The sequence below is a fragment of the Capricornis sumatraensis genome, chromosome 1, assembly GCF_032405125.1.
Source record: "Capricornis sumatraensis isolate serow.1 chromosome 1, serow.2, whole genome shotgun sequence".
NCBI classification, from domain to species: domain Eukaryota; kingdom Metazoa; phylum Chordata; class Mammalia; order Artiodactyla; family Bovidae; genus Capricornis; species Capricornis sumatraensis.
Window position 1 is genome coordinate 159915062 of NC_091069.1, and position 26471 is coordinate 159941532.

Below are 26471 nucleotides of genomic sequence, written 5' to 3' on the forward strand. Positions count from 1 at the left end.
CAGAAGACAGTGGAAAGCAACTAACGAAGAGGAAAAAAAAAACCTTAGAAAAAATAATGAAGGTTAAGAAGAATATTCTGAAGAACTAAAGAAAGTTTTAAGCAGTAAAATACAGAAAGAGGAAGTAAAAAATTTAACACCAGATAAAAACACGTGTCAGATCAGGTTCTTTACTAAATTAATAATTAGATAATAATTTGCTCTTGTTTTGGAGTCACAGATTAGCTTTCCTACCCCACCCTGCCAGTAGATAAAACACATAGTGTCTATATACTGAGATTCACAGTTTCTGGATTTATTTTCCCACCACTTAGACTATGGATCATTGCTATCATATGAGAATGTTTGTTTAACTCCTCTTGCTGAAGTTTTACCAGGGACTCTTTCTCTTCCAAACGACCTTCTAATTGAGCCTTTTGAACTTCCAGGGAGGAAGCCTGAAAAAAGGGGGCGGTAGAGAGAAATTGAAGAAAACAACTTAGCATGTTTTCTCTTCACAGAAACCTGGTTTAAGAAACCTGTCCTTATGTTTTATTTGTAAGACAACCATATCAAGGCACACTAATGTAATATACTTTATTTAACAATTATATGGTAAGTTTAAGATCTGTAACTGTTAAACAATAATAAACAAATTGGGAAGACATGATTCAATTTGTCTTTTTAAGTCTGTACTTCTGCAGAAAATACTACATATTACTATTTAGAATTATATTAAGATAAACATATTAAAGCTAATTGTATGCTTCTCCTGTCACTTATATTCTGTAGTTGTTCGGTCTTTTTAATCTTGGTCTGTTCTCATCTTCCTTGAAGTAGATGGTCCAGAAAGCATTATTCATAGCTACCACACTCAGTGAAATTGTTAGTTGCTCAGTTGTGTGTCACTCTTTGTGACTCCATGGACTGTAGCCTGCCAGGCTCCTCTGTCCATGGGATTTTTCAGGCAAGAATACTGGCATGGGTAGCTACTCCCTTCTCCAGGGAATTTTCCCGATCCAGGGATTGAACCTGTGTCTCCTGCATTGCAAGCAGATTCTTTCCTGTCTGAGACACCTAAATAGCCCACACTGAAGCAATCATGATAATGCAGAAAGAGCAATGAATTTAGAATATATGCCTACTATTTCACATAGCTACGTGACAAACTTGAGCTAGTAACCTAAGACTCAGTTTCATTTGTAGGGTGAAAATATTTATAAATACTTATGTATTAGTATAGTTATTAAAGTGAGGAAGATTAAGAAAAATATTTCAGAGTCCTTTGTAAATTATGAAATTTTACATATATGCAAACTTCTATTATCACCATCCTTGTAAGCAAAAAGATGCGGTTATATACATATATACAGGTAGCTATCTGTACGTGACATCATGAACTGAGAATCTCTTTCTGTATTCTTTGCCCTCTTGAAAGCAGCAAGTGCTGGAACACAGTATACATTTAATCAATGTGTAACAATTTTAGAAAATACAAGTTTTCACACTGTGAGAGCCCTCATAACAAACAGCTGTCAAATCAATTTGAGCTTCTGGTATCTTCTAAGCAAAATTACTGAAGAAACAGAACACTAATTTATACAGATTTACCTTTTTCACAAAATAAGATTTTATCATTTCATTGCAAATGAGAATGCAATAGATTCTTACCTTAATGCTCAATTCTTTTCTTATCTGATCTGTTCTATTTAATTCTTTTCTAAGGACACCAATGGTTTCCTCTTTGTCTTCTTTTTCTCTTTGTAAGACTTTAATCTTTTCTTCCTGTACTTTTATTTTTTGTTCTAGGTCTTAAAGCAAACAGTCAGCTTTATACTCAAAGGTCTTAAAACAGTCAGCTTTATACTCAAAGGTCCTATACTGACAAACCCTGAAAAGGTTTAGAACCTATTATGTTATAAAAGACAACTGCAAAGAAAAAAGAAACATCTTGCTACATATAAGTTATATAGCATTTGATGAATTTAAAAAAATCACGAAACTTTCCTCCCATGCCAGGATTCTACAGTGGTGGTTTAGTCGCTAAGTTGTGTCCAACTCTTGTGACCCCACAGTAGCCTGCCAGACTCCTCTGGTCCATGAGATTCTCCAGGCAATACTGGAGTGGGTTTTCATTTCCTTCTTTATGGGATCTTCCCAACCGAGGAAATGAACCCAGGTCTCCTGTGTTGCAGGCAGATTATTTACCAACTGAGCTAAAAGGGAAGCCCAGGATTCTATAGAAAATGCTAAATTGTCCCTGTCTTTCCCTCTTCCTCTGTTCTAAATACAAGATATAGTAATGAGGGGAAGGATAATCCTTATAGAGTTTAAGGGTTAGAAAAGAAAGGGTAAAAGAAAATTATGAACAATTATATAGGTAGATGTCTGTGCTTTAAGGCAAGTGAGTCAGAGCAAACATTTTTGTAGATCACTTTAGAGTTACTACCATTAAGAAGCTAGCAACTATAAGTTACCTAGCACTGCCACCTGCTGTTATTTTCTTTAAAAATATTTTTATTTTAAAAAGGGCAATCATTTCCTATAACTCCTGATTTCAGAAAAAATGTATTGCTTTTTTAGTTTAACTAAACTGCTTTGTGGCAAGAAAAGGAGAACTTTTAAGATATGATTTAAGGATTAAAAAAAAATGACAGTAGAAAATGAAACAGCAAACTAAAAACCACTCATGCTTTTTCTTCCAACATAAGATTTATTAAAATATAGGCAACTGATTAAACAAGCTACTTACTTGCTAGCTTACATTCTCTGTCTACTAGTTGGTTCTGTACTTCTTTTCTCTGTTCTTCTTTCTCTATCAATTGGGCAATAGTTCTGAAGTTATAAGACAATACAGAAGAAAACATTAGTGAACCATATAATTTCTTTTTCTCTCCAACAAGTATTTTAAGAGGAAATTTCTAAGACTAGTAATTACTCTTAAATTCTGCCAAATATGTACTTTATAATAATTCTGTTAATATTATATATAAAACATAATGTTCTATATATAGAGAATCATTTTCTTTTTGAAAAATCCAAATAATTAAAGTAAAAAACTGTAAATTTTACTTTTCATTTTGTTGCTTGAGTGACTCATTCAGCTTTTTCACAGTCTCAATTTGTTTATGTAGAGAATCACAAGTGACCTGTAAATCTTTGTTCTTCTTCTCAGCAGTTTCATTCCTGAAAAGACAAGATATTTTTAGTAGAGGAAAACACAGAGAAAAAGAAACTGAGTGTCTTCTTTCCTACCTCTTCTGACTAAACTGCATATACTACAGGAAGAGTTGGAATGCTATGTGAACAAGCAAGACATAAATAGGTTAACTCTAAAAGACAATAAAGGTATGTTTTGGCTGACTGAAGAGGTAAAAAAATACTGTGAAATGGAAACATGTGGGACATTAACTTCAGATTTATTGATAAAAAGTTTTTGCTGCATTATAAAATTTGCTATTAAAATACATGTCTTTTTCTGTACAGTCAAGTCCAGAAACTGAAACAGTTTCTCTTAAAGGATAAGGTATTAAAAACAAAAAAAATTAAACTTACACCTATCATCACTAGCCTGTTGGGCATAATACATGTTCAAGGAAAAACATCAAATTAATGAATTAAGTGGTTGAAGATTTTAAGTTTCTCTTGCCTCTTTATAGTTCTGCATCATATATATAGTCCTGTGCTTATTTTACCTGTAAGGTAAACATATAAAAATTCCTTTCCAAAGTGATACTTTGACACCCAACTATCTTAAGCATAAAACGTCCTTTCAGAGGATAAACAAAATGGTGGCACTGGCCAAATGTGGCCAGCAGAAGTTTTATTGATCCCACAGAGAGTTTGTAAACTTCTGAATTTGAATGCCTTGAGATATCCCTACCATTACAAATAAACTTTCCCAGCCAGCTTCATTTGTTATCCACCAGGCCCCTCAACGCTGGAGTTTCACTTTCTGGCCCACTCCTCACTTACTATCTGGAACATAAGCAAATCCTAGAAAGTCTATTTTCTCTTGGAGCACTGCCTACTTTCTTTTACATCCTCAGTTCAGTTCAGTTCAGTCGGTCAGTCGTGTCCGACTCTTTGCGACCCCATGAATTGCAGCACGCCAGGCCTCCCTGTCCATCACCAACTCCTGGAGTTCACTCAGATTCACGTCCATCGAGTCAGTGATGCCATCCAGCCATCTCATTCTCTATCGTCCCCTTCTCCTCCTGCCCCCAATCCCTCCCAGCATCAGAGTCTTTTCCAATGAGTCAACTCTTCACATGAGGTGGCCAAAGTACTGGAGTTTCAGCTTTAGCATCATTGCTTCCAAAGAAATCCCAGGGCTGATCTCCTTCCAGTCCACGGGACCCTCAAGAGTCTTCTCCAGCACTACAGTTCAAAAGCATCAATTCTTCGGCACTCAGCCTTCTTCACAGTCCAACTCTCACATCCATACGTGACTACTGGAAAAACCATAGCCTTGACTAGACAGACCTTAGTCGGCAAAGTAATGTCTCTGCTTTTGAATATGCTATCTAGGTTAGTCACTGAACACTAATAGTCCACATTATCAGGGCTGCCTCAAACAATCAGACTTAAAGTTGCCGGGGGAGACTATCCTATTTAAAAATCACCGTGTCCTCACAAATTTTGTAGATGCTATACATTTTCCACTCTTCATTTTTATTGATGGGCAAATAAAATAAGGGCTTCTCAGGTGGCACGGTGGTAAAGAACCTGTGCTTTCAATGCAGGGGGCAATTCCTGGTCAGGGAATTAGATCCTGTATGCTGCACAGTGAGGCAAAATAAAAAATAAAAAGAAACATTATCTTGCTTAAAAAAAAAAAGAAGTTAAAAAAATAAGCACACGGACCTGTAAAGTTAAATTTTTCTGTATCTCTATATTAATACCAGAGAAAGGAGGACACTTTTTCCAGTCTTAACCTATCTTAAAGTATATATAAAGAAAAACAAGTTAACCACAGTATAATTTTTGTTTTGCAGAAGTAAATAACTATTATTGATCTTCCTTATAATTAGTAAGTTAAAACTGGCTTAAAAGATAAAAAGTGACAAGGGGGTAATAATCAATCTCATACTTTGTTAGTGAGTGTATAAATTGGCATTGGTATAGCCTTTCTGAAGGTAAACTGGACAATCAATCAAAAATTTAAAAGCATATAGCCTTTAAACCAGCAATTCACCTGTAAGAATTTATCTTGCAGATATAGTCATACATATAAGTAAACTACATTCAAGGACTTTAAAGAGAAATACTGACTACAAATTCCAAGGTGAGTACAACACTAACACCCAAATTTCTATGCTATTAGGCTGATGATAGGACAACTGTTAACATTCAACCACTTCTGATCTGCAGAAATGGCCAATTCATATGGTTCAACCTAGTATGAACTGTGACAACTAAGGTCATGCAACAGTTACTTACGCTGTGCCTAACCATGTATCCGGCACTATTCTAGGCTCTAGAGATCTGTCAGGGAATAAAACAGGTGAAACTTGTTCTTGTGGTGCTAACATCCCAGACGACTGATGACTGAATAAATGAAACTGGAAAGAGACACTTATATTCTGTTTCCAGCTGTGGTACTGAATTTGAGTAAACAATACTTCATTTCACTATAAGTTTCTTGCTAACTACTTATATTAATAGTATAATTAGAACATATGAATGTTCAGAAAAGAACTTTAGGAACAGAGAAGAGAAATGCTGTATTTTCATTCTAAATTCTAACTTTACACAGAAATTTTTACTTTATTAATTTACCTCTGAAGAAGTTCCATGTAGGATTTTGTCAGAACTTCGTGTTCTTCAGCCACAGACTCTAACTTCCTATTATGTTGAAAGAGATGCTCAATATCACTCTGGGCTCTTTCCGATTCAACCTGCTGTGACTTCAGCAACACACCAAGCTCTTCGTTTTTTCTTTCAACTTCTCTCAACATATTAGCAAGTGTCCGAGCCTAAAAGAAAATGGAATACTTTTCTACTATCATTTGTATAATATGCTCAGTTTCTATAATTTAAAAAATTAATGAAATCAATCTGCTTATTGTCAATTATTAGGCCAGTCTAGAGTGACAGAGGGAAAATTTTCCTCTTGAACATCAAGGGTGACAGTGGGGTCATACAATTCTCACACGGTGTGAGAAGTACTGTAAAGAAGGCAGCACGGGGAGGAAGGGTCACCAAAAGTGTGGGAAACAGAAGACCAGAGAAAAGCTTCCTGGGAAATGGAGGAAGCTTTTAATAGATTTAATTTACTTGATAAATTTAGTAATCTAAAGGATTATTAAAAGACAGAAGAGAAGAAAAGGTATTCGAGATACAGAAGAGCAAGCGCAAGGGCACGAAAACATAGAAGTATGTCAAGTTTCAGAAACTGCAAAGCAATCTAATATATTTACCTGGAAAGAATGCAAAGTAGTGCAAGGAGATGGGGAATGAGAAGTAGTTAAAATCCTTGTGCAGTAAGTTCTTAGGAATTTAAATTCTCTTTTGAGCTCAAAGGTGAGACACTGAAGGATATTCGGCAAAGGAGCAACAGGATCAGAGTACTGCCTCAGGTATGACCGTGAAGGAAGAGGAAAGAGGATGGGTAGACCCAAACACAGCCCTCTACTGTATGTAGAGGGTGGATGAGAGGAGGGCCCTAGACTGAAGCAGGAAGACTAATTAGAGACTCTGCTGTCATTCATGTGAAAAAATAAAAAGGACCTGGCCTGTAACAAATGGCCAGAAGAACAGAGACAAGACAAAAGTATTATGTAGAAAGTAGAATCAACTGAATGTGATGAATGACTAACTGTAGAAGGTAAACTGTGATTTCCAGATTTCTTGTTTGGAGAACTCTAAGAACAGTACAGGGAGTACATAAGAAAGAATACATTTTTTAAAAAGGGAGGGTGAAGAGTTCATTACTGGTTCTATTCAGTCTGAAGTATTTGCTGTTTATTTAAATGGAACTACACAGAAGATACTCAGTGCTTAAGGAAAAAGATCTGGTTCAGCATACAAAATTTGGTGAATAAACATTCTGGTAGTGAGTAGAAACCATGAATCACCTAAATAAAGGAAAAGGGCTTAGAATATAATCCCACTCAACATTTAAAGGGTGAGTAGTAGATAAAAAAAGATTTAGGAAAAGAATATACATTAAGGTAGAAAAAAGATAACTGTGTAACCAAAATTAAAGGGGAGATAGTCTTAAGACAGAGGAAGTAGTTGTGCCAAATGCTAATAAGGATAACTTACTTCAATCAGAGTAATGAAGGTAAAACTAATATTTTGTACATGTTCTATTCATTTATTTTTCTACTAATCAGATGCCTTTATTGGAGAAGGCGATGGCGCCGCACTCCAGTACTCTTGCCTGGAAAATCCCGTGGACGGAGGAGCCTGGTGGGCTGCAGTCCATGGGGTTGCCAAGAATCGGACACAACTGAGCGACTTCCCTTTCACTTTTCACTTTCATGCACTGGAGAAGGAAATGGCAACCCACTCCAGTGTTCTTGCCTGGAGAATCCCCGGGATGGGGGAGCCAGCTGGGCTGCTGTCTATGGGGTCGCACAGAGTCGGACATGACTGAAGTGACTTAGCAGCAGCAGCAGCAGCAGATGTCTTTATATTGTACACACCTCAGTCTCAGCTTGAGTTCTTTGACAGCGATACTGAGCAATCAGTCTATCAGCCTGTGCAAGGGCTAGAGCTTTTGCTTCTAAGAGATCCTGTAGCCTGCTTTCTTTGGACTGTAAGAAAACATACCATATATCTTCTTCAATTGCTGGAAAATATCTCTTAGGGTTTAACTGATACACATAATTAAAATAAGGTTGTACTCACAGCTAATGTGGATAGTTTCATCTCATACACATCCATTATGTCAGATAGTCTCACATCATTAATCTGATCCTTTACCTGGTTTTAATAAAGTAAAAATAAATCAGAAATCATTAGAACTCAACTGAAAAAAAAAAAAACCCTACTGAAACCAAATAATTGAAACTCAATAACAAAGGGAAAAAAAGGATGTCATATGAGGCAGGTCACAAACATTTCATTAACTTGACTATTGCAGAATATCTTGGTGATCTGTTTGTGGGAATTTAAAGTATATTTAAACTGGGGGTGGGTGATGGGGCGGGGGTAGGAACGTAGGCTCGTATGGGAAAACTAAGGGAAAATTGATAGCTGTATTAAAACGTTGGAATTTTATGACTGAGTTTTTCCTCTTTCCAAACTTTCCAGAATATTGCTACTTTTCATATTAAATAATGTTTCAATGATCAAATCTGTATCTAAAGCTGTTTAAGTAAATGTTTTAATAAGAGTTGATATTTAGTTGGTATGTTGTGGCTCAGCTGGTCAAGAATCTGCCTGCAATGCAGGAGACCTGGGTTTGATCCCTAGGTTGGGAAGATCCCTTGGAGAAGGGAAAAGCTACCCACTCCAGTATTCTGGCTTAGTCCATGGGGTCGCAAAGAGTTGGACACGACTGAGCGACTTTCACTTTCACCTTAGCTGGTATGTACCAGGCAGAATCCCACTTTTCATGGCTATTTATCACTCACCACAACTCCAGATTGAAGTTTCTCTATTAATTCCTCAATGTTCAATCCAGGAACTCTATCTTTCAAAAGTGGAGGAGTTAAACATTTTACCGATGTTGGAAAACTGTGATTTAATGACTGCAAAGGCACTCTTCTAGGCATATGTTCTGTTTCCTGTTGTCTATAGGCATTGTTTGCTGCTATACTTTCTCCAAGTCTGAGTGGGAATCAAAGTAAAAAAAGAGAAATAATTATATGAAAATAGAGCAAAAGGCAGAGTTAGTACAGAATCAGGGACTCATTTAGAATGGGTCCTTTGGGAATTAAGTCTTCAAATATTTCTGAAATAATCTTGGACTATATGATGAGGCAGAATTTGGGGAAATACCCAAAACTTGCCAGAGGAAAACTTTTCTATTTGCAGCCCTTTACAATGACAACTCCACCTCTGGTTTGGAGCCTCTAGAACTAGTTTGTGAGTATGGATTATTTGTAAAAATTAAAGTTATTGTTATTGGTAAGAACATCCTTCTAACCATGGGCAATAACACCTGGCCTTTAGTTTTCCTTCACTCTTCCCTTTTCTCACTCAATATTATTCTTACCAACCTGCCCACCATTCTGCCCCCTGCTTCTGAAAATACCATCTCAATGGTTCAAACTGATGAGTACAGTAGATAATTCTGTCTGGCCATTATCCTACTTTCTTTAATGACAGAAGTTTTTTTTAGGAATCCTTTCCATGGTAAATGACCCAGATCTAGTCAATGAAAGCAATACTCAGATTTAACACTCAAACAGCTGGGAAGGAAAAGCTCTTTCTATGGAGAAACTAAACTGGTAGGATGCAAGCTTAGTACAGAAGCTACTGCATTAAACAGAGGTGTTGAGACAGGTATAGCATCTGAATAATAAATTTAATCACCTGAATGGATCTAGCTATTTTCTAAATGAGTATACATCTGGTCTTCTGGTTTGTTGAAATCAAAACATTTTTAATCGAAAGTTTTTTTTATTTGAGGAATGACTATTACAATGAAGTCTTCAATTCACTAATTTTCCAACTTGTCCATACTGAAGACTATTAAAGAAATTGGTAGGATATTCTACCACCACAAGAGGTACACTGCAAATGATTATAACTCACACTAATGCAGGAAAATCTGGCAGTGGAGAAGCTTCCAATAATATTCCCAATCCAGACTGCACTTGTTCTCTATTATCTGATGTTAAAGCAAAAGCCAAGGGAGTAATCAGGCGAGGATCCTATGCAAATCAGAAACCAGAAAACAAAAAGTCAGGTCTTTCAGAGTAAGGTGAATAAACAGACCTAAACCATAAAAAATTCTAGGCAAATTCTAAAGTATTTCTGTCTGATGTCTGAATGTATTTATTAGTCTTTACCTAATGTTAGTTTAAAAAAATCTGGCACAAGTTTTGAATCCTTTTACTGTGCCTGAGAAAATCATATCTTAAATATTTTGATTTATTTAAAATATCATCTACAACTGATTGATGTTTTGAGTTACTGTTTTCTTTTTCTAGCTAGCATTTAAAAGAAAAACTGGCTAGAAGAAAAATGGTAAATCATTTGCAAATTAAAGTAAAAAAATAAAATTCAAATTAATTTCATAAAATATTTTAATTTAGTGAATGAAACAATTATACTTTAAAGTATAAGTCCTTCATATCAGTAAATATTTCCATTAGTACTTTAAGCCTCAAATCATCTATTGTGAAAAAATTTTTATTGACATAAAATCACTGTGACTCAATTTAAAATTTGAGTAAGTTGCTAACAGAGAAAAATATTACAATATAAATCCTTTATAATTATCAACATTTTAAAATGCTAAGTGTTTTCTAGGTACTCAAATATAATCTAATGCCACAGAACCATAGGAGATGGCTTTTACCTCCAAAACCCTCATGGTAACCCTTCATATCTCCTCCTTGAAGGGCGACCATTATTTCTACTTTGTAGTCAAGAAAACGAGCTCACAGAGGTGAAGTAAGTCTGTACTAAGAAATGGTGGGGTCAAAATCTGAACCCCATCTTTTAAGCCCCGTGCTCTCAAAGTATACAAGTACGTTCCAGTTTTGGCTTCTACCCTGTCTATACGGGCACTAGAGACATTTGTGTTATTATAGTAACTTAATTCACACGTTTGTTAAATATCTGTTATAAGCCAAATTTTGTGGTTATCAAGGAAAACATCTAGAACTCGTGTTTAGTTACTATGGTCAATAAAGTTGATGAGTTAGCTATTTTCTGCACACCTATCAAATTATCACTCACAATCAAGTTCTTTTCTTCCAGATGTCTTCTTCCTGCCTTAATACTCTACAAAAACCAAACACTCCAAAATAAATACCACTCCCCCCTACCATAAAGCCAACAGAAACAAATGAAGAAACCAGAAATATGACACAAGAAAGGAAAAAGCTGTGGAAGCACGGCTATCATGAATATCCCATACTTCAGAACCAGAAGCACTTAGGTTTAATCCTTGTGAAACTCTATAAAATAACTGTAGTGAGAATATCATATTAATTAACAATTTTCAAATTTTTTCCAATGGCCAGTTCTAAGAAAAACACTAATCTTCTAAAGATTATAAGAATATTAAAACAGAAACATCTATTAGGAAACATTTATATATAAATCAACTTCAATATTTTAAGAGTTTAAACTCACCTGAAGGATTTTGTAGAAGCTTACTTCCATACCAGGAACCAATTGTTTAAGTTTGTTCATCAAATCAAGAGTTTTCAAAATCACATCAGCAGCAAGTTTGCTTTAAAAATAAGCCATATTTAACTTGGATAACTCAAAAATTGCTTACAGCTTATTTCTGTCCATAAATCTAAAGAAAATAAAAACCCAAAACCTTTGCTCTTAAACCTCAAGATTAACCACTGTTTGTCATGAGAAGTAAAAATATCAGAGACCAACATCCTTATAACCCAAGATCCAAAAAGAACTGGTATTAAGTTCAAGTTTAGACAGTGTTTCTTTTTCTAATCTCAAATACCAACATGTTTCAACTTTTGCTTGAAATTACTAGTAGTACTAGCAACAGGACTCATTTAATTCTTAGTTTTGTCGCTAGAATATTAACAGTAGAGGGCAATTCTGCACGTGTGGGTGTTGTCGTTTCAGTGTGTCCAACTCTTTGTGACCCTGTGACTGTAGTCCATGAGGCTCTTCTGTCCATGGGATTCTCCAGGCAAGAATACTGGAATGGGTTGCCATGATCTCCTCCAGATGATCTTCCAGACCCAGGGATTGAACCGACACCTCTAACATCTCCTGCACTGGCAAGCGGGTTCTTTATCACTAGCGCCACCTGGGAACCCTAACAGGGCAACCTTCAGCAATGTAGAGTATCTAACATTTACTGAACAAATTATACTAAGCTGTTTTACACAGCCTTTTAATTGAAAAGGAGTACAAAAAAGTAAAAAGAGATCATTGTTATTCTTGAGTATAATTACTGACAATTATGACATTTATGAAAATTGGAACAAATTATACTGTTTAGCATTCAGTGGGTCCTCAACAAACACTTGTTAGATGAACTTAATTCATAGGGGCGGACAGGGATAAAATAATCTCATTACTATCAGTAAAAATCCACATTTAACTGCAAGCCTTAACATGCTAAAGAGGAGTTGTCTTTATTACTAGAAACTTTCAGCAGTGATTGGTTTCTTCGAAATAAAAATGATCTGTTTTTTTCATGCTTTGTCATTCCAAAATATAAAATTAAATATAAAATAATTACTGAGTCAAAGTCAGGAAGGAACTCTAGAAAAAAAATGCACTGAAGCATAAAAGACTTGTAGATAATCACAGTAAATTAAAACAAGACAAACAAACATAAACAATGAAAAACAAATCACAGATATTAATATCTCTGTTCAGAAGCACATATCTATGACTTAAACAAATTTTTTAAAAAATTCATTATGAATATATTTAAAATTTTCTTCTGTATCTTGAGTTAATAGAATACACCCAAGGATGATCCTCTAAAATGAATGAGAATCACTACATCTTTTGATTTTTACTAAGTTTGGACTTACCATTTTGCCATTTGTATTTCATATACTCACCATAATTCAGAATCTGCTACCTTTGTTCCAAAGCCCATATCAATCTTGCCATATGTAAACTGTTGTTCTATCAGAGTGGTACACTTGATAGTAGTAAGAATTTTTGCAACATGCATTTTTAGAGTATCATCTCCACACAGAGGTTAAGTTTTGTTAAGAAAAACAAAAAATTCTCAAAAAAACTCCTTATATTTATATAGCACTTTACAGTATTTAGGATGATTTCAAAGAAATTATTCTCGTCACTGAAATTTGGTGTAACTAATGATACATTAGCTCAATGACAGATTAGGAATTTAGGAGCTCAGAGCCATTTAAATGACTGACAAGTGTCAAGAGATGGGACTGCCACCAAAGTTTCTGACTCAAAAGTAAAACAGAGAAAGGATCTGCTTTTCACTGGATGTTAGTTTTTTATTAACAGGTTTCACAATGGGTCAATAAATACTTGTTGAAATAAAGGAAGTTATTTTCTCATTTGTTTTTTTCTCGATTTCTCTGTAAGTTAATCTGAATATCTATCATTAAAAAGGGGCTAAGTTTTGTACTATTCAATGAGAAGAGGCCTAAATATTTTAGAGTATCTCAAGGTCAAGCAAAATAATCCTGCCTTTACAGCAGTGGTTTTCAACTCTGGCTGCATGTTAGAAGCATCTGCATAGTTTAAACAGTCACAAACATGCCTTCACATCCCAAGGTTCCACATATATTTTAACTGAATCAGTCTCTGGAAGTAGGAGTCACGCCATCAGTATTTTTAAATGTTCTCCAGATGATTTTCATACATAGCCAGAATTGAGAATCACTGCCATCAACAAAGAAGAAAATTAAGAAGGAGCAGCTCAGAGAAGAAATTAAAAAGATGCTGAGTTTGCTATAGGGCAGGACAAAATTGGCTGCATTCTTGCTGCTCTGAAATACAAGGTTATCTTTTTTATAAGTAACTGTGATGTCATCTTTATTGACAAGCTAAAAAACTAAGCTAAAATAATAACTACCAATATATTTTTCTTCTCTGATATAGTCCATCACAACATGCATTATCCAGGGGCAGCAATCAGCATCAAAAGAGAATATCAGGAGAGTTATTTATCTACTAACCTCCAATTATGATAAAAAAAATGTACAAACCAAAACTTAAAAAGCATTTCTGAAAATGTCTGAAAGTTTTACACAGAAAAAAATGGGAAAAAAGACTAGGTAACTTTTTCTAAGAGATTCTTCCGTGAGTATCAGTTCTTTAATTTAAACTTGAGTTCAGTAATTCTGTACAGATTCAAGCATGAGAGGTATAAAATTATAAATAAAGACATAAAGACAGTAAAAATGCAGAAAATAAATTCTAAAAAATATAAGCAGTTAGTTTCCATGGTTAAACTGAAGGATATTTAACAAAACTTCAACGGCCTTGACCATTCTTGCACATTTTTTCCTTATTAAGGCTTCATCTAGATTTTGTTCTGTGAACTGAAGCTGATCAAGGATTGTAGGCAGCAGAAGAGTCACAAAACGATCAGCTGAGGAACAGTTAGCAGTATCTATGACATCCTGGAGAATTCACCACCACCAAAGATTAAAAAAAAAAAAAAGAGAGAGAATACAGAAGGCACAGTCATCACTGAACTGCAACTCTCTTTAAATTTCTTATACAGATGATCCTTAACAGTGTGAAGGCTAGGGGTGCCAACCTCACCATGTAGCTGAAATCTGAGTATTATCTAGTTGGCCCTGGCCTCCTGTATCTGTGATTCTGTATCTATGGATTCAACCTTGCAGATTGTGTAGTACTGTAGTATTCACTACTGGAAAAAAAAATCTACATATAAGTGGACCCAAGTAGTTCAAACCTATGCTGTTCAAGGGTCAATTGTAATTACTTCAGACATTCTTGGCCTGTGTCGCCTATTTAAAATCTACCCTTTCATCCAGTCTTGAGGGCTATGATGACTTTTTTATCAAATGGACCAGTCTCAAACAAGACTTTTAAAAGTGGGCTCTGTGACTTAAAAATTATTCTAAGTATGTACTGAAAACAAATATCGTGAAGATGCTAAATGCAATTACAATAACAAAGAGACACTGGTATCAACACTTTACAACCACAAATAATTCCCATCAGGAATCTCACAGGCCTTTTTCAAAGCTAAACTGATTGTTAAGTCAAGATCAACATGAAACAGAAAGAATAATTAGTGGATAATCCTTAATAAATTATGTAATCACTCATACACATTTTGGTTTGTGCACAGGATCTAGTCATGGCAGTCACGAGAGGGTAAACATCCTAGGAAAACGCTGGTATAGACAGAATGGGTACAAAAACAGGGAACAGTACAGAGAAAACACAATGACCTGGGTAACAGAATCTATCAGAATTTAATGGCCTTTATGAAAAGGACTGTTTTTCAGCCTGCACTGCATGGTATGAGGGATCAGTTTCTGGATCCCAGATTCAACCCATGCCCCCTGCAGAAGAAGAGCAGAGCCCTAACCCACTATACTATATGGGAATTCCCAGTAAAGGAATTTTGTTTATATCCTTAAATACCTGACATGTTCTACTCCATTTGACTGACTTAATTCAATGTTCCTATATATCCACTCAATAAAAACAGCAGACAGTATCTACTGAGATGGAGAGACAGAATATAACTATTGCCAAGTACAGTCATACACCAACAAACCATACAAATCTTAGTCATACCTTTACTTATTACACTGAAAGGAGTATATGTAAGTTATTTACTGAAAACACAGAAGTCTCACTAATTTTTGGGACTTGGCCAGAAAAACGAAATTCAGTAACTAGGGAGTTACTACTAGAGGCAGGGAGTGCAGTAATTGCTAAGTTTTCCTAAAGGGTATGAACAATTAGAATTTTTTATAAACATATAATAAACATTTTAGAAAACTGTCTACTGAGAATCATAAGAATGGAATAGTCAATTTGTTAGTCACTCTAGTACCTCAAATATTTCCTTGAACAACTCCAGCACTAAAATAGAACAGTTTTCTGATCCATCCAAAGGTTGGCTTGACCAACGAAGCAGAGCTACAGTAGGTTCTAAACACTTAGAACGGGTTCCCAGAATGGTGCTGCCAGATGGAGTTTGCTCAAATATCATCTGTGTGAGCACGTGGCGCAGCTGAGTCACTGAACAGAAGGCAAGAAGTAATTCTAAAACCTGTGCAATATAAAGTCTTTATTAAGGTCTATTTCATTATACTTCTATGCACAAAGCAACCAAAAGATGAAGTTGGAAATGATATTTATTTTTAAATAAAATAAAAATTAAAAGTTGCTTCCCATTTTTCTGAGTACTGTTTCTCAAAACATGTCATCAGGTTCCAGAGGTTACAAATAAACTGGTTAATGATAGTTACTTCAGTTAAGAGGACTATGGGAATTGAAGAAGGGCAACTTCAACTAATGTTAAATACCTTCCATAGTACTTAATTTTTCTTCAGCGCAAACATGTTGTCTCATGCTAAGATTTATGAACTGCTATAAAGTGTACTTTAGGATAATATTTAAAAATGGCATCCCAAAACTTTAAAACTTTAAGGATGGCTATTTCCACAGTTTACATAATGCTGGCAATATGCCCCTCAGCCTGCTTCCCTGGTCTACCACACTTCTGCTTCATAACTGAGCCTTATGCCATTACATAACATTCCACATCAACTTGTTTATTAGCTATTCTACCTTATTTAACATACTACCAATTTATTATTTTAAAAAAAAGTATTGGTATCTCTTTGTGTACTTATTTCCACCTTTATCTGTTCCTTGTAAATGACATACAATTGGGATTTGTGTTTTAATCAACCTGACAGTGATTTTAATAGAATTCAACTCATTAGCATTTACTATGTTACAAATGATAAACTCTTTGACTTATTTTCTTTTAAATACAAATTGTAGTACTTGTTTTTGAATAGATAATACATTCACTTGGTTCCAAAGTCAAAGGTACTGACTTGACCTTTACCTAACATTCCCTGGAAGCAACAGACACTATCACCAGTTTTTTATTTACCTTACCAGAGATTATGTACTGCACATAGAAGCAAATACTCTCATTTACAATTTCTCTGTAAGTGTAACATAGAGGGAAATAAAAACATCAATAGTTAATGCAAAGCTAAATGTTTTCCCCTAAGTGAATTACCTGAATTAGCAACTAGATCACGAGAATTCCATCAAAACTCCTGAATTCCCTTGAGTCCCCTTCCAGACAATGCCTCAATCACTACTTTGACATCAGATTTTTGATACCAGACATTATCTTGGATCTTTGCATTTCCATATAAAATTTTCAATCACCTTGCGCTTTTATATAAAAAACTCACATGGAACTTTATATACAAATACAATCTTACAGTGTACACTTTTATATCTGTTTTAGCTTAGCATTGTTAGTGAGATTCATTTATATTTTCACATGCAGCTTCACCTCACACATTCTCGTTGTTGTATAGTATTTCAGTGTATAAACATACCACAGTTTATTTGCCCATTCCACTGTTGTTGGCATTTAGGTTGTTTACAATTCCTGGCTATTGTTAACAACACTGCTGCGTTTTGTACATGGGGAATACACGTAATCAACTCTGAGGTAAATAAAAGAGTGGAATTGCTGGGTCATAGATAATACATGTATCCTATGTTAGTAGATAATACCATTTTCATAAAAGGTTTTACCAATTTTTAGCCCATGAGTATTTCAACATTCTTTACATCATCTATGTTTGATAGTATCCATATTTTAAATTTTAACCATTTTGTGGGTGTGTAATGGTATTGTATTACCATTTAAATTGGCATTTCCCTGAAGATTAATAAAGTTGAGCATCTTTTTCACTCTTTAAATGAAGTGGCCTCTCATGAACCGAAAAGCTCTTAATTATAATGTAATCTAACTTACCAACATTTTTTCCTACATAGTTCATGTTTTTGTTTTCTGTTTAAGAAAATCTTCATCCCAAGGCTATGCCGATATTCTGCTAGGTGTTTCTTTTAATCTTTTAAAGTTCACCATTTTCCTTCCACATTGAGAGCTACAGTCTTTATAAGGCTGATTTTTGCATCTGGTGTGAGGTAAGGGTTAAAATTCAGCTTTTCCCCATATGGATATCCAATTGACCAGTATCATTTACTGCAATGATCTTATTTTTAAGAGTGTACTGTTATCAATCAGGAGGCTATATTCTGTGGGTTTGTTCTGTATTGTACTCTGTTCCACTGAGCTAGCTGTTTATCCTTATGACAATACTGCACTATTTTAATTACTGGAGCTTTGCATTACACTTTAACATCTGGTACTATAAGCCCTCTAGTTTTGTTCACTTTTTTCAGAATGCCTATTTTTAGACCCTTGATATCCATATAGAGTTTATAATCAGCTTCCCAATTTCCATATACACCAAAAACAAAAAAAACCTAAAGCTTGCTATAATTCTGACTGACCTCTAATATGGTAAACTCGTCCAATCTATGAACTTGCTATATCTGTGTTTATTTAGGTTTTTTCTATTAATGTTTTGTAATCTCAGAGTAGAGGCCTTGTACATGTTTTGTTGGGTTTATACCCTAGGCATCTGCATTAAAAAAAATCAGTAAATAGTACCAGTTTTAAACTTTCATTGTCCATTTAACACTTTCTATGTCTTTTGTGAGCTTACTGACATATCTCTCAACTATGTAGATGGGAGTGTAATCTGTGTCACAGGGTTTACATTGTTCGACAGGCACCATGAAAACAGTTTCCCAAAATAATTATGCCAGTTTATGAGGACTCAAGGAGGCTTCTAAATATTGGTAATTTCTGGTTTCTTGCTTGAGATCTTGGCTACATGGCTGTGTTCATTTTGCAAAGATTCAGAGATCAGTGCACTTATATTTTTCTGCATATTGTAGTTTTTAAAAACGTTAAAAACAAAAAACTATATATACCTTTGAAGAAGAATCAGGATCCTTTCCATTAAGAAGACCTAATACTTGATTAAGACATGAAGAGAAGTGCTCATACCTAGGTTTAAAATAAAAACATACATGAAATGACATGTATGAAATTGATACATTAAAAGGATTTATATATAATCATACTGTTCAGATATAAAACTGGTTTTGCACAGATTAATCAAGATATGTATATTCTGGAGAATGCCACAACCTTATTTACCTAAGACAAAGTAAAAAATACACACATACCCTTGTTATACTTTCACATTTCAAGTCAGAAAAACAAAAAGAATGGGAACATAAAGCACATGAAAACATTATGATTTTAGTCTATTGTAAATAAGTAGAGTCCAAGTTTACTAAGTGTAAAAAGGCAGTTTTATTTATTACAAATACATTTTGGTTTATAAAAGTCCTAAATGTGTCAGATAGCCATACCTGGTAAGATAATCAGCAATTTTAGGATTCTTAAGAAGATCCACCAGTAGATCAACTGAATACTTTCTGGTCAGTGTGCCATCCCCATTTATGAGAATATTAAATATTAGCTGAAATGTCTGATGAATATTTCGTGCATGGAACAGCTTAAAAACAAATCAGGAAAAGGATATTATACAAAAAAGAAGTTTAAGTTGACACCACACTAAAACTCAGAGAGAGAGTCTCAATAACTTTTAAATTATCAGAGAATATAAACTTTAGAATTAGTTTCATAAATTGCAAAAAAATTTTTACCTTTTCCCCAACCTCTTCGTTTAATGTCAAACTGGATAATATTGAAAGTGCAAACACAACCACAGTTAAACTACTATGGGCCAAGAAGCTTATAAGAGTTCGATAAAAAGATTTCACATTATTCTGTAGGAAGAGAAAAATTTAAAAATAGATTAGAATGAAAAAATTATGAGTCTTACATTTTGTTTTAGAAAGTTTATCTTGCACAGAATAGGTAAATTTTTATCAAATATTATTATCAACTTAGAGATCATTCAAGGTGTAAGTGGTACTTTCACAAATTGCTTACAGTAGTATGAACAGGTACAATCTGAGTAAACAGCAGTGTGTAGTTCGAGTTTATGAGCAAATGTTTACCTTTCTCAAATAGTTCCATGGCTCAAAATAACCTCCACCAACAAAACAGGACAAGGCCAGAAAAATCCAGCACATGAACAAATGAGATACTGTTAAATTTAAAACTAAACAAGTAATACTGAATACTGTACAGCAAGGGAACTGTTCATAAAGCAACTTAAAGAATCAATGAACTTTCCTGATTTAATATATTTCTAACAGTGGTTCAGATAACCTCATTTGAGTTCCTTCACTTCTCACAAGTACTGGTAATGATGCTAGGTACTTATAAATCTTTTTGGGAAAGTTGTAATTGATTGTGAGGAAATACAAGACTGAGGTAAATGCAACTGCCAATGGCATGTCTCTCCTCTATTAGCACAAAACTCAGCATTTCTTATATTATTCAACAAGATATGAGACAAAGATTTCAAGACAAATAATGAGATGCCACAGAAGAAAAACTTCTAGTATATAAATTAACATTTGTATTAATTCTTCTTAATTAAACATATATGAAGGCTAGAGTACTTCAAGTTATTTACATCAATCTGATGCTTTGTTAACTTTGATGAGTCAGCTAGACAACACAAATTCTTGTTGAATTTCTTTTTAAAGAAAAAGGTGAGCCTACCACAAAACAAAAGAAACATTTTATAAACTTCTTACCAAAGTCTTTATATGCGTTTGAACAGAAAGATTGTGCCGGCAAAGATTTGCCAATAATCCTAGACAAGGCATTGTCAATTCATCTTCAGAAGACTGACTGTTTCAAGAAAAATAATAAAAGATAAATATATTAAGTTCCTTCTAAATTACTCAAAAACAGTCATTTACACATTTAAATTCCTTCCTTTTTATAAGCAAAAAGAAGAATCTGATTAACATGTGAAGACTGGCAAGTTTTGAATAGTATTGATCATTTATTTCATGTTTTGAAAGTAAATGATCCTGCTCAATTCAGCATAAAAATACAGAAATAACCTGTCAATCTCATCAGTATATTCCTTCAAGAAGATTAAATATAAACATAATTTTCAGTTTCAGTAAGTTTTTCTGTCTCAATTAATTCATTTCATAAGTTTGTTATAAAAATTGAAGCTGTTTTACACTATTTGATCCTTGAAATCATCCAATGAGTAAACAGGAATCATTATCTCAGTTTAAAAATTAGGGGAAAAAATTATTTAAGAAAAATTGAATTATTATATATTTTAGTTAAAAATAAACCAGTAAGTCAACACAATGTGTTCCTGAAAGTGAAAGTTGCTCAGTCTTGTCCAACTCTTTGTGACCCCATGGACTATACAGCTTATGGAATTCTCCAGCCCAGGAATACTGGAGTGGGTGGCCTTCTCCAGGGGATCTTTCCAACTCAGGGATTGAACCCAGGTCTCCCACATTGCAGGTGGATTCTTTACCAGCTGAGCCACAAGGGAAATCCAAGAATACTGGAGTGGGTAGCTTATCCCTTCTCCAGCGGATCTTCCCAGCCCAGGAAACGAACACTGAGTCTCCTGCATGGGTCTCCTGCATTGAGGTGGATTCTTTACCAACTGAGCTATCAGGGAAGTCCAATGTGTTCAATGTGTTCCTATTTCCCTATACATTTTTGCTTGTCAGTGTATTTCTTGAATGGTTTCATATTATTTTTTTCCTGTCTGTGAAATGGTTTTAAAAAGAAAACTTGGGACTACAAGTTGTACAGATGTATGTTTTTACCTGACTGTTATTCCATAGGTAGACTGTTTAGTAAAATTGATAGCTTGCATTTGTTTTTAAAGTTAAATTAATCCTGGATAAGAGTTGTTATTGTTTTTTTAAAGGAGTTAGTCCTTGACCACTAGTTTGACACCACCTCTATTTTAGGTGACTTGTTTCACCAGCACGCCTGTTACTCTCAATGACTAATTGTGTAAGTGCTTATAATGCAATCAACTACTTTTCTACATTAAAAAAAAACAAAACAAACAAACCATAAACCAGTAGATTATTTGATTACATGTGTGGTTGCATACTCACATATGATCTATCAGGAATGTAATTAATTCATCTATATTGGCACCAGAATGCAAAATTTTGATGTTGTATGTTAACCTCTGCAGAAGCTGAATGCACTGAGAGTAAGAAAATAGCAATGAATATAAACACATAAAAATATATTTGCATGATCACAAAAATGAACTCCTACACATTTTATGAGCATGTAACCATTTTAGGAGGCATTTAGAGTAAAAATCTTTCCATATCTTAGAAAGGTTCTATTTTCACATGCAAGTAACGAGATTTTACTTAAATATACACAATTAACGAGACTTTAAAAGTTCACCTCCTGATTCACACATTTCTATACATTCTATCTCAAACATAGCATTGTGTCATCAACCTGGCTTACTTAATCATCTTAAACTTACATGCAAGTTGAGAATATATTCTATCAATTCTAAGATATATATTATTCATATTTTACCATCTTTAAAACTGCATGTCAGTTTAATTTGCAATGTTTTTCTTTCTTACAACTGATGGCATTTTAGGTTCAAAGAAATATGGGTATAAGAGCTTTCAGCCTATATTAAAGAAGACTAAATCTATAGCTTCAAGTTTTATGGAATGTTTCCTCAACAGTATGAGACTAGATGCTAACTTTAAATTATAATTTTAATACAAACAGCTTACACCTCAAAATGCTGACATCTATATTTATAAATCTGTCCAAATAGTTATGTGAATTTTCCTTCAATCATAGTGCTAGATGTAAATTTTCTTCTTTAGAATCTCTTAAGTGGTAGTACATGTGACTAACAAGTTTTTAAATTTATTGACGGTGAGAACTGTGCCTAACTATGCCGTATTAATGCCAGCATGTAGTACACTGTATGTCAGCACTTCATAATAGATACTATTAATTCTGATTTGAAAATAAGGAAGAATAAGCATGAAGTGGAAAGTAGGTGCGTATACCTGCAAAAACACTGAATCATTGTGGCAAGTACTGCTCCGACAAACCACTCCTGCCAGCACACTATTTAGGTTGTATGTATTCTGAAGACAGTCTCTGGTTTCATCGTCTACAGCTGTAAATTAAAATAAAATGACACGAAGTAGATCATCTTTATATATGGCCTTCATGGATAAAAGACAAATAATTTAAAACTTATTTCATATTAAATTTATCATTATATAAAAACTATAAAATATGATGTGGCTATTTTATTTACAAATACCTCCTAATTCAGAATTTCAACAATGGTGGCTACTATACTGGACAACACAGATATAGAACATTTTTATCATCTATTTAAAATAACCTGTTACCACTTCTGTATCAGTTTTTTTTTTTTAATAAGCATGTATTAAGTTTATAACCACACACAGAAATATCTCCCTTGTACCCCCAAACACAAATCAGGAAAAAAAGTAACCAGTGAATTAAAATCTAAAAACTAAGACAAGGTAGGGAAAAACAAAAAAAGCAACACTTGCATTTTTAGCCTTTAGCTCTAGGTTTAGTACAGTCTATCAAAAAAAGGATGATATTTTGATCACTAGTTATGATTTTCTAATACTGTTCATACTGACACTTGTGCATGTATTTTTTAAATTTGAAAATAGGCCCACATTTCCCAAGGTACATTCTTTTCTGTAGACCACTGAACCCTTGATATGCTTCAGATTCTCTGTTCCAATAATCTTAAAAAAGGATGCCTATAATATTCCCTTTACAAGAGAGCCACAACAAGACAGTTCCAAGAGATCCTGCAGCTAAGAAATCTTTTTTTTTAAGAAATCTTTCAAATGTGAATTATCCTCCAAAAGATTCTGTAATGGAACCTGTCCTTTAAGAAAATACTAAATTCATGAATCTTCTAAAAAATAAAAGAGAAACTAAATACATTACCTAGTTGAGATAGCAAATTGATGATACTTAAGATCAGTGGGGCACTTATGTTTGGGTCTTCAAGTAGTTCTACAAGGCAACTTAAGCATTCACTTGGTAGTATCTGATTTGATGTAAACAATCGAGTGAGCTTCTGTCCAGAAATTACCTAGAAAACAGTTATTAAAATGTGTTAGTTAAGAAATGGCAATTTTCACTTCTCCATTTTACATAAAAACTCAGTTCTTCCAAAGTGGTACTGCCACACTCTTTTCCAATTTAGAAAATTCATACATGCTGTTCTCTCTACATGGAAGATCACCTATCCCTTCACTCACTAACTAATGTAATTGTTCCAGTCTCAGTTTTGTTTCCTCTACTAAGCTTTCTCTAATTCTCTTCCACTAACTAGGTTAGGTTTGCCTGTTCACTATCCTATAGGATATTATAAAAAGTACATATGAATCCACTTATCTGGACAAGGGACATCGGAACAATCCATGTAAGGGACAACTTATGTAGTGCTAGAAATGTTCTATCTCATGATAACAGGTCGCAGTTACTTGAGAGTACACTTTAGTTTAAAAATAAATAAATAAAACTACCAAGCTCTTCATTTAACATTAACGCACTTCATGCAATGCACATGTATTATCTTTCAATTAAATGGTAGAAGAGTTTTTGGTAAACCTCTTGAAAAGCCTGGGAACACAGTACATAGAAGTCAATCTCTAAGCCTCAAATTTCTTTGAAGTCTCTTTCAATTGTTGATAACACTCTGTTCAGATTCATAACATAACTGTTTATTCTCAAAAATAAATAATGTTTCAGATTACAATCTAAAATTCTTAACTTAATTCTTAAAGAAAACAAGCATTCTTAGGAGACAGACAGGTCAAGTAGTAAGAAGAGGAGCACCAGAGAACCTTGAGAGTTGTAGACCAGTTAGAACAAAGGCTGATGTTGCTGGGCCATTCACAATAGCCTTCTTGGTAGCAGTTTCTAATCTTTGCAAATTTAGCCTTTTATCATAGGGTTAATATAACAAATAAGATATATTTTAAAATTATGTTCAATTCTATGTTGAGAAGTTGCAACACAGAATTAAGAGTAACTGAGCTTAATTACTTTTTATTAAACTGATGTCAATATTAACTGGATTTCCATTAAAGTATAACAAATGACAGCCAGAGTTTAAGAGTCTAAAAACAAACAGGATCACAGAAAGCTGTGATTTTATCTTTTAACACAAAATAAGCACACTCTAGAGGAAGTAACGGAAAAAGTGACAACAATTCGGCATTTTAGGACTGAAAAACTGTGAGCAATACATTCTGGTAAAGAAAAAAGGATTATGATTACTAGTAAAGAAGATTGGTCCTCAATCAAGAGTAAATTGAAATAATAATTTTCAAGCTCGAGATCAACATGAGTTCAAATAAAAGCAATAAGCAACAGGTTCAGATTGCAAACTGCCTAAGGGACAAGACATAAATCAAATTTTAATCCTTATTCTCTAGCATCTCCACCTCCGAGAATTGCTGTACCTCTGAAAAGGCCTGTTACAATGGAAAAACGAAAATAACAAGCAAAGGAAAAGATAGAGCTCGGAGCTCTTTCCTCTACCAACTCCAAACACGCTGAAATCCCCCACCTTTTGTCTCACCCTCCCTCTTCCTAGGGCTTTCAGTACTCCTTCCTCACTGCAGTCAGCTGAACGCGGAGAGGTTTCGGGCTGGGTGGGAATTCAAAGGTGACAATCACTCGCTTTCTATAGCAATACAAAAAGACAGCGGAGGGAGCGAGGAGCTGCCCTTTGTTTTCGAAGCTAAGACCGCTACCATCTCGGATACCAAGTGAACGAAGGCTACAAGGGAAGTCCGTCTCGTCCGCCACCCCCGTAGTCCCTTACTTACCTCCAAGTGCCGCAAAAGCTGAGCGGTGTTCGCCTCGGATTTAACGGCTTTATACTGACTGATGGTCAGAAGCAAAGACTTCAAGCAGGCGGTGGAGTCCATCCGGACCCGCCGTAGGGCGCTTGGAGCGGGTACCACCACTGTCCTCCAGCTTTTACCGCGCTTTTTTGGATTTTTCTTCTCCACCCCCTCGCTCCCAGAAGCTTCCGATTCCGGTTGAGCTCCGGAAGTCCCTTGGCAACTTGAGGAAGGCACCCTACGAAGGAAAGGGAGGGCTGGGACGGAGTGATGGAGGTGGGGGATGTCGAGGCCCAGTGTCAGTCCGTGAGGCGGGATAGTAGTTGTCCTTTCAGACCCCCGATCTGAAAAGCCGCGAGGTTTTAGTTCGAGATCCCGTGAAGCTGAGAAGTCTCGCGAGAAGTCAATTGCGGCTCCACTGGCGTAGGGGGCGGTTGGGTAGCAGGGGGTCCCTATTCGTCTGTGGGCCCTGTTTGCGTTTACTTTCTTGGCCTTCACCGTGGGTAGCCAGTTTTTTCTTTGTGCGTCATCCTCTACCTGAGAAATGGTCGCTTTCCCCTAGTCTAGACACGGTGAGGAGCTCTGAGGAGGAGACTCTTGGGTTCTAGATTTTGAGGCGGCCTGGGAGAGGCCTGTTTTTGAAATCGCTTGTTTGTCCACCGCTTCTACTGAGGAATGTTTGTTTCTGAGAGTAAACCTGTGGCCGTTCGGATTCGGTGGCAAGTTAGTCATGCGCTTATGATAGTCGTTGTCAATTTATTTGAGAAAGCTGGCCCAGGTGACTCCTGTGCCAGGTGTTGCTCCGAAGGCTGTTCTTATTAGCGTCAGTTTTGTAAGTGAAGGTATCTGCTTTTATATGACGTGATTGATTGCTTTATAAATCTTGGTGTCTCAGGAAATGGCACTGTTTGCGGTTTTTGTTCAGAAATAGTATTATGCATGTGAATATCATGAAATGA

The 26471-nt window shown here is 35.0% G+C and overlaps 1 protein-coding gene across 1 annotated transcript; it reads right to left on the bottom strand.

Annotated features, from left to right (window-relative positions):
- Positions 1-266: 266 nt before the first annotated feature.
- Positions 267-25596, bottom strand: CIP2A (cellular inhibitor of PP2A). Its single transcript, XM_068977555.1, has 21 exons — positions 25495-25596; positions 23600-23747; positions 22663-22775; positions 21721-21815; positions 20368-20464; positions 19363-19485; positions 19066-19211; positions 18619-18694; positions 15629-15847; positions 14051-14210; positions 12663-12804; positions 11242-11341; positions 9691-9809; positions 8565-8760; positions 7837-7911; positions 7632-7742; positions 5761-5957; positions 3052-3165; positions 2732-2814; positions 1651-1790; positions 267-437 (listed from the first exon to the last, which is right to left on the bottom strand). Exons 1-21 carry the CDS (start codon positions 25594-25596, stop codon positions 267-269), a joined length of 2727 nt encoding a protein of 908 aa, XP_068833656.1.
- Between the last annotated feature and the right edge of the window lie 875 nt (positions 25597-26471).

Coding starts and splice junctions, on each gene's coding strand:
- CIP2A (XM_068977555.1), bottom strand. CDS start 25,596: ATGGACTCCACCGCCTGCTTGAAGTCTTTGCTTCTGACCATCAGTCAG. Junction 19,486..20,367: donor AAACGCATATAAAGACTTTG/GTAAGAAGTTTA, acceptor CTCTTCCTACAG/AATAATGTGAAATCTTTTTA. Junction 8,761..9,690: donor CCAGATTTTCCTGCATTAGT/GTGAGTTATAAT, acceptor ATTCCCACTCAG/ACTTGGAGAAAGTATAGCAG.